Source organism: Parasteatoda tepidariorum, chromosome 11, assembly GCF_982258835.1.
Source record: "Parasteatoda tepidariorum strain Cologne lab strain chromosome 11, Ptep-v5.0, whole genome shotgun sequence".
Lineage (NCBI taxonomy): Eukaryota > Metazoa > Arthropoda > Arachnida > Araneae > Theridiidae > Parasteatoda > Parasteatoda tepidariorum.
The window spans coordinates 11,497,430-11,507,413 of NC_141765.1; the positions used below are offsets into that span (position 1 = coordinate 11,497,430).

The 9,984-nt window shown below is 33.4% G+C and overlaps 1 protein-coding gene across 1 annotated transcript; it reads right to left on the reverse strand.

The window, feature by feature from the left end:
- Positions 1–345: 345 nt before the first annotated feature.
- Positions 346–2,922, reverse strand: LOC122269446 (uncharacterized). Its single transcript, XM_087154454.1, has 2 exons — positions 1,815–2,922; positions 346–1,640 (listed from the first exon to the last, which is right to left on the reverse strand). The coding sequence occupies exons 1-2, from the start codon at positions 2,920–2,922 to the stop codon at positions 346–348; spliced, it is 2,403 nt and encodes an 800-aa protein (XP_087010580.1).
- Between the last annotated feature and the right edge of the window lie 7,062 nt (positions 2,923–9,984).

Here is a 9,984-nt window from a genome sequence, read left to right on the forward strand (position 1 = left end):
TCTGCGTTTAGCTTGTATATATGCTGTGATAGAGTTGGTATTTTGAGGTCTGGATGTATATTGGTATTCCGGATGAACCAACAAAATAATCTGCTTCAACAGAAGCTTAAATACAGATAACGGATGACGTCATGATCCACGCAAGAACGACCAACAGCAAATGAAAATAAACTGGCCGATCCCCGCAGACCATGACGTCACCGACGCAAGTTGAATGCATGAGATCTTCGACGACTAACGAAAATCGAACCTTATACCTTTATTTGTCTAACAATATTATGTTATAACATTTTGGGACACAAATTAAATTTATGCTTAAATATTAATTTACGACGCATAATGTGTTTACTTTTTGTCTTCAATTTTGTCATAGACTGTAACTATATATAAAAGGAGTGTACAACTTAAAGCTACAGTAGAATCGCTCCATAGTATGGTAGTGTGGGAATTCATGTTCGTTTCCCTGCAAAAGTATCGGAGTAGGTGAGCTCCTAGTAGTGCAGCTAACAATTCAAGTCTCGGAAGGGTGACCCTTTTGATTGGGGCTAGTTTATTTCGACTGCAAATGAGATGGATCTCTGTAGAAATATCATCTGCGTGACGCGCGTACAAGCAAGCACCATATGCACGTTCCGAAGCGTCGCAAAACACATGTATGGTAACGTCAGAATTTTCGGAAAAGCCAATCCATCTAGGGATGCATATTTCATTCAGATAGTGCAATTCATTTATCCACTTGTGCCACTGCTGTGCTACAGATGGAGGTAATAGTTCATCCCACTGAATACCACTAAGCCATGTATCTTGAAATAATATCTTCACAACTACTGTAACTGGAGCAAACAAGCCTAGAGGATCGTAAAACTTTGACATCAACTTCAGTAGTAAGCGTTTTGTTACTGGTTCTTTACATGCTTGAACAATTTTTGTCTGCACATCAATTTGAAAAACATCACTGTTAGTATCCCATTTAACACCCAAGACTTGCGTGATATCCTTAAACGAGACGTTTTCTTGTTTCCACATATCTTTCAAAATCTTAGAATTTGTAGTCCATTTGTCTAATGGCAGGCTAATAAGTGATGTAAGTTGCTGCAGTTCTTGGTAAAGAATCAGAGCTTCAGTATCCGTAGACGTTCCGGTTACAAAATCATAAATATAGGTGTTATTCTCAATGTGTCTAGTTGCTGTAGGATATGCTTGTTTGTGTTTTGAAGCCAATTCACGAAGAGAAGCTGCTAATAAAAATGGACTAGAGGCGAGTCCAAATGGAAGACGTGTGAATCGATAGGTTACAATTTTATCCTCAATGCAGAGTTTCCCATCAGGAGTATATGTAGTATTGTACCAAATAAATCGTGTTGCATCTCTGTCTTCTTCTGCTAGAATCAGCTGCAGAAATGCTTGTCGCCCATCACTAGTGATTGCTGTTTTAGAAAGTCGAAATCTCAACAATGTGGCTAAGATATCAGGAAGAAGATTTGGTCCTACTTCAAGAGCGTCGTTCAAAGATGGGTGACCTGGAGAATGTGAAGATGCATCAAAAACTATACGCCACTTAGTTTCTCCATTTGTGATTTTCTTTACAGCGTGATGGGGCAAGTAATATAAACGTTCCTCATTATGTGTTTCTGAGACAACTTCAACGTGTTTTTTATCAATATAATCTTGCATGTGCTCAATATATTTTTCTTTGAATTCTGAATTTGCATGCATTTTCCTTGTTAAAGATTTAAATCGTTGAATTGCGACTTCATAATTGTTCGACGAAAGTTGAACTTCTGGTTTCCAAGGCAATTTTACAACTCTTCTACCATCGATAATTTCAAAAGATTGATGAAAGTTCGTTAAGAGTTCAGAGTTGTGAGGACTTATTTTTTCTTGTGTTGGTTGTATGCCAATGCTCTCTAAGTTCCAGAAATTTCGCACCACATTGTCTAATTCCTGAGTTGAAGTATCCACATCAACATTATGAACCGTTGAAATAAAGGAAACTGTTGCGTGTGATCGAGTTCCACTAAGTACCCAACCAAAACTTGATGGGACCAATGCCAGAGAATTCGACAACCTGACTGGAGCTTCAGAATTCATAACAATCCAGTAGAAATCTGCACCGATTAAAATCTCAATTGGTAAGTTCGACAATGAATCATCTGGATCAGCAAGTTTCATTCGCTTGTTTTTAGCAAAGAGTGAAACATCCGTTGATGAAGGTAGGTGTGATGCATATTTGTTGGAGCTTTCAAATGCAGTAACATTAATTTTAGATTTGTCCCAGATACTTGATAACTGAAATTTGACTTGTCTTCGCATGTAGCCAACATGAGCTGGGGATTCGAAGGCTTGAATGTCCAAATGTCTGGTTGAAATCACTGGAAGTTTTAAAGTATCCACAAGATTAGAAGAAACGAAACTAGATTGACTTCCACCATCCAATAGACAACGTGTCAGTTTTGTAATGCCAGTGGGCCCAGTTATGAAAACTCGTGCAGTTTGCAAATGAACGAAACTGGAAGGTGATACATCAATTTTGTTTGTAGATGTAGCCACAGGCTGCTCATTGGTTAGGGGTTTGCATATTGATGTATGGTGTTTTCTCTTGCATTTGGCACAGCGAAATTTTTCTCTTCGGGGGCAATTTTTTTTGGTATGTCCTCGGTTAGTGCACAAAAAACATCTATTACTAGTCTTCAATTTCTGTATGCGCGAGTCTATGTCCGTTACAACATTGCACTGTTGAGGCCAAAGTCCGACAGTTTCACAGAAAGGACAAAAGGGTGACATTATTTTACTTTTGGTAACTGATTTAGAATTCACGTTAAAATTTTCTAAGGAGGACTTAATAGGATAGTCTGGAGCAAGTGAACCTTTAATATTACTTGCAGTAATTGATCCCTCGACCTCTTCTGATAAAAATTTCATTATTTTTGAAATATCGCTTTCACCAAAATTTTCACGTTTGGCATGTACAATCCAGTTACGACAGATTTCATGAGGAAAAGCACGAAGTATTTTAGGAGCCAAAATTCTTCCGTATGATTGAGTTTTTTCTCCTAAAGCCTCTAAAGCCTGTATTCTTCGATTACAATCAATATATAATTCATTTATTGCTGCTGGAGAGTGATTTTTGATAGGTTTTAGGTTTTCTAAATAATCGAGATGAGCCTGTATTATTTAATCTTTATCGCCATATTTTGATTTCAAAATATCCTTTGCTGTTGCATATGTTTCTGCAGTTATATTATTTCCATCAACTATTCGTTTTGCTTCTCCATCTAAATATCCCCGCAAAAAACATGCTTGTCAATCAGCGATAAACTTTCGTTTTTGTCGATACAGTTTTCAAAACGCTCCCAAAAACTATGGAATTCTTCAATTTCGCCGTAAAACGTATTTATTTTTATTGTAGGCAACTTTACTGTAACATTTGAAGGCGAAGACGAAAAATTATTTATATTGGCAGCTGTTGGCGATGTTTCAGGAATTGAATTTGTGTTCCGATTCGCTGTTCCTTTGAAATTAAATAACGCCAAATGAGCATATTCTGTGTATCTTTCGCATTCTATTATGTCTTCCTGATATTCTTCATCATTTAAAAAATTATGTATTTCCTCGTCTGCCAAGGTTAATTCTTTTATTTTATCTTGTAAACGTTTAATGTTGTATTCCTTTTCAGTTTGTGCACTAGCAGCATCGTTCAATTTCGTCGTTAGTTTCGTATGGCGGTACGTAGCGTTGTTCGTTTGCGTTTAAATATTACAAGTTTTTCCCTACCGGTAGCCATTCCAATTCAGATTTTTGACGAAAGTAATTGTAACAAGTTCAGTATGACTTACCGAGTTATTTCGGCACCAAATGTTGGATTTTGTTGAGAGCAAATCAGACTGAAAGTCACGTAGAACAAACTGAAAACTTAACTTTTATTTACATCAAAAGAATATAAAAACAATAAGATGTTGCCAGCACAGGAAACTCAAACTATCTAACTAATCTCGAACTCAAACCTCAACAACACCCTTGTGCAAATTAATTGAAACAAACTTTTTTTTTCGTGTTTTTTAAAGAAGATGTCTTGGGGTTGTTTCGATTACAATGGGGTTGGACCTTTGCAGCCTATTGACGGTATGATGCGTTCTGAGAAGTACATTACTATTTTGGGTAAAAAAGTTGTTCCAGAGTTGAAGAAACGATACCCTGATGGGACAGGGATTTTTCAACAGGATTTAGCTACTTGCCATACGTCCAAAATTGTCATGAAATTCATGTCTGAGAATCAAATTGAGACATTGGAATGGCCAGGGAACTCTCTGGATATCAACCCAGTTGAGAATCTCTGGGCCATATGCAGGAATCGCCTATTAAATATGGACTGTACAACTATGGAGAAGCTAATCACGGCGTTAATTCATGTGTGGTACAAGGACACAAATATTATAAATGACTGTGAAAAATTAGTGGAATCCATGCCGAATCGTGTCCAAATGTTAATAAAGTGTCGTGGAGATCATATTATGTACTAAAAATTTTTGAGTTTGTATAAATTTAAATAAAATAGCATTTTCTCTTAGTTTTCTGAATTTATTGAGTTTGTATCAATCAATTTGCACAAGGGTGTATAGATATTTAGGCAGTATATAAATACGTGTTTAACCAAATATTGGACCGATAAGGAATATATTGGACATTTACTATTGAATTTTTTTTTTCACCATCGCATGAGAAGTCTCTCAAACATTAGGGTAAATATAAAACACTCATTTTTAAATAATAGAGGGTGAGGAAAATTCGAACTCAAGACGTTTTGCTCAACCGGTTTGCGTGATGAAAGAGCAATGGACTTCTTGATTTTGAGCATGGTTTTATGTTTTTTTAAAAAAAGTGAGCCTTTTGCTTTTTCCATATATGATAGTTCATATTCACAGAAAAACTTATATATATTCTCAAGCAATTTTTAAATTTTTTGAGTATGGAAAACACAATAAGTTTGAGTCCTCATTTCCTTCCGTCAATACACACATTTATACATAACTTGTTATCATTAATCAGAATTTTAGCCAATTGTTTATTTGATTATTTTCATAGCGTTCCATGGATCACAGATTAAGAGTACACTATACTATAAGAGAATTACTTCACGGCAAATTCTCATTCACTTATTTAATTTAACATTTAAAGGATAAAAAGTGAGTTCAGAAACTAATATAAACCTTGAAAATTCAAATGCTGAGAATAATTTTTTCAAAATATCAAAACGCATACAAATTATAACAAGAATTTCATGATTACTTAATTGTGAAGTAATCCTGCTAAAATTTGTTTGCATTTTAATATTTTAAAAATATTTTTCGCGCACTTACTCTAAGCTTACCCGAATTTACTTTTCTGTAAACTTTAAATTTTGTAATATCAATCGATGCGAAACAGAATTTGCCATGTAAAGTTTCTCCCATGTACTCTTAGAATTTTATTCTAAAATTTTGGTAAAATAGCCGGCAGCAGTCGGCTCATCTAAATGACCATAAAATTTACGGTAAAGAACATTTTTTACCTGTTCGGGTTTGAAACCGTTTACGACTAGTATGGTTAAAAAATCACGAATACAAAAATATATGGTTTTTTAATCATTTACAACAAGCATTGTTTCAAAATCGCAAAAAGAAATTTAACTGGGCATTGGTGCTAGGTTGTTTGGTAGGCAATAGGCATTGGGGTTAGGTAGTGTGTTTCATCAAATGACCCGTGGAATGTAGTTTAATGCTTTTTCTAGTTGTTTTACGTGGCGAAAGTTAATTTATTTATTTGGCATTAGCAATTCTAAACTAATCGAGCAATTTAAAATTAATTTCAAAATGTTTGGTTTTAAACTAATATAAGTAATTATGCTAGTGCTAGTTATATTATACTGCGCATGTGCTGAAAAAAAGCATATACTTGTAGCGTCATAGTTTTGTTGTGAATCGTATTTGTGAAAAAATGAAGAAAATTCAATTTGAATATCTTAAAATTTCAGAAAGTTTCAAGCGATTTTCTAAGTACTTTTTAAAAGAAACTCAAAATGATAACGATTTTTTTACAAATATTATTTAGTATCTCAAGACAAAATTAAATATCAAATGATACTACCTAGCAAAATAGTAGACTTTTTGGTGCTAAGCAGCCTTATGGTGCTGCCATCTATGAGTAAATGAGAGTATCGTATTCTAATAATTCAGGGTCACAAATTGGGGAGATTAGGATACTGTAAACTATTCATGTGTTTAAGGGTAGGAGAAATACTTGTAGTGTCAACGCTGGAGTCGAACCCCCGTTCTGTAGGTCACGAGTCTAACAAATTTGCCCTCTCGATTATGATACGTATCCAGCTGCAAGGAATTAAAAGTACCTTCATTAGGTGGGCCTAGTTTGTGCGATAAAATTCCGGTTGTTTAACCTTATTGGGTGATTTCAGTTAATAAACGGATTTTCTCACAATTAACTGTTCGAATACCATCTATTTATGGTTATTTCACTGTGTTGTTAGAATATGGTTAAATAAAAATTAAAGAAATTGTTATTTTATCAGTTTTACATTGAAATTTCAAACATTGTGGTATAGTGCCTTCTTAAAAACTTTGTGAAGAGGCAATAAGTAATGATGTATTCAGAAAGAACTCAAAATACTATTGTTACATGCTTATACATGTTTCGTGAAGGCGAGAAATACTGCATTGCTTCTCTAAAGATATAAAATTGCTGTTATTTTTCTTTAATAACGGAAATATATTTAAGATTATCCCAAGAGAAAAGGTTTGGCGTATATTTCGACTCCAGAGACTAACATTTTTATCATTCCATATGAACAAATGAATTATATTTTTCTACGTGCTTGGTAGCTATCTTTCTTATTCTGTTTGACAAATGGGTGTTGTTAGACGTAAGAAAACATTTCCGTCCTCAAAGGAATAATTACATTTCTTTCATTTTTTTAAAAATAAGTATAGAAGAATATGTTGGTTCAAGGTTATTCTTTCTTTCTTTATTTATTTGCTTGTCATATTCCCATAAGCTTGAAATTAGTTTGAAGAACATAGATTTTATTCACAGATTTCAGACATTTTTTTCAATGATCAATATATTTCAGAACTCATACATTTTTTTTTATGAAAATTATAATATACACATGACTGAAAAAAAGCAATTGCCACAAAGAACATGTTTCTTAAAAAAAGAAATTAATTTTAGGACTCAGGAATATGAATTTTAGGCTCACATAATTAATAAAATCAAGGACTGGATGTTTAATAATGACAACGCCTCATATTTGTGGAATTTTTCTCAAAATGAAGTCAAAAAGTTTGGGCATCAAGGGACACATATTAACATGTAAGTGAGAAAAAATATTAAAACTTCTAGAATTATCACTAGCGAAAAAGGGGGAAAGAGAAACATCAAAATCAATTTGATTATTGGAGGAAACAGACAAGAGTTGAAAAGCAGATAATAGAAGCCCTTCAAAATTTTATCAGGCTAACAAACTCGTTTTGATGTTTCAATCCTGAGTTTCTTACTAGCGATTCAACAGATCTCGGCAGAGTTTATTTTCCTCTTTTCTTAAATATTTATTTGTGACACCTAATGTGTATACCTTTTTCTTATTTTTGACCTAGGCTATAACAATCTTTATAAAGGGTGTGGTTATAACAGAACACATTGAATATTTTTTTACGGAATTCTACACATTTTGAACTAAGTTTAAGCAATGTTATATTAATGCAAATTAACATAACATTGCTTAAATGTTATGATATGTTATGACAATATTGGACAATATTGGTCAATATGACAATATATATATATATATATATATGTTTTTTCCCCCTATTTTTTCCTTTTTTTGCCGACTGGCCTGTGTAGGGGTCAGGGAATTGGCCTTGCATCACAAAGGTTCTGGCTTCGAATCCGGGCAAGGCATGGATTCATTCTCTGTACTATCTGTCCTTAATGTGGGATCAACGCTGGCCCACCTAATATGGTGCTCCTGAAAGAGTGATCAACAAATCTGCCCTTCAGATGCCTGTATGACCTAGGTCATTCTCCAGGTGGGCATTGGGGAAAAAAATATATATATATTTTTTTGACATAGGCATTAACAATATATATAAAGAGTGTGGTCGCAATAAAACACTGCGTATAATTTTTCGCATAAAGAGTGTGGTCACAATGGAACCCTGCATATATTTTTCCGCAACTCTACATATTTTGAACTAAATTTAAGCAATGTTATATTAATGCAAATAAACATAACATTGCTTAAATGTTATATTGTGACATAATTTTAAATAATAAGTAAATTAATAATTATTAATAATAATTATTAAATTATTATTAATTATTATTAATTAATTAATATTTAAGCATAAATTTAATTTATGCTTAAATATTAATTTGGGACCCATAATGCAAATATATACGAGGGTTGTTTTTTAAGTATGATCCGTTTTGTTGTGTGCACTAATAGGTGACGCGTGCGTAGCAACGAGTGCTTGTGTCGCGTCCGGAATTTCTTGGGAACAACTATGCTCAGTTGCAGATGTGTGAGTATGGTCAGTTCTATGTCTTTAAAATGTTCAAATTTAACAAAACGCCCGCCGTCAACGAGATACAGCCAGTGATGCGTTTTTAGTCTGCAAAATACCTGTCTTCTGAATACATTCACTGATAGATTTGTGAAGTTACGATTTGTGATGCAGCAAAATTCCCTGCCATGCTGACAGGGAATTTTGCTACTCTATGACAATGACTCTCTCCGCTACTCAGATCAGAGCTTATTGAACTCTTTTGGTTGGGAAGTTTTGGACCACTTCTCTCTACAGCTCAGACCTTGCGCTGAGTGATTTTCATCCTTTCCGATATTTTACACCATTTTGGCAGCAATCACTACAACGATGACGAATACGAGAAAACTGCCGTGACCTCTTGGTTAATGGAGCATGCTGCAAGTTTGTATGAAGAGGGTATTCTAAATCTAGTTGTAAAATATAATAAATATTTAAATAAACTTGACAACTATGCTCAAAAAAAGAGAAGCGTAAGTAGAATCTGAAAATAAATTTGCTTCTTGAAAATTTTATTTCGTTTGGTTTTTATTTTCAAATGGCCTTTACTTAAAAAACATATATATATATATATATATATATATATAAATATATATATATATATATATATATATATATATATATATATATATATATATATATATATATATATATATATATATATATATATATATATATATATATATATATATATATATATATACGTATATATATATATATATATATATACATATATATATACATATATATATATACGTATATATATATATATATATACGATATATATATATATACAGGTGGTTATCAAAATAATGGAAACACCCTAGATTTTGAAGGAATCCATTATTAATATGGCCGTAAATGTTCTCTTTATGACGGTATTTCCTAATAGTAATTGTTGACACTGGAGAATTCAGATGCTGATTGAGCTCTGCGGTCACTTTGGCTGCAGTTGTTTTCTTTTTAGACATTACAATCCGCTTCAGTACCCGTCGGTCTCTTTCACTCAGCTTCTCCTTACGTCCACTATTTTGCTTTGCTGAGCTTGTCTTTGCGCGCTGTGTGTATGCTGTCTTGACTTCAGGCACCGTAGCTCTAGAAACGCCTAAAAGCTGGGATGTTTTGGTCACTGTTGCTCCAAATAGTCGGGCTCCTACAAATTGGTCTCTCTGAAAATCTGTGAGGTCTGACATTTTACGCTTCTGACAAAAAATCAAAACGTAGACAACTCTGCTAAAGCTCTCACATGCCACCTAATATTTGTTCTTTTTATATTAAAAGAAACTGGTAGCTAAGATTATATTTTAATGCTTATGAAGCGAATTCTTAAATGTCCCTTTTATTCACAAGTATTTCCATTATTTTGATAATCACCTGTATATATATATAT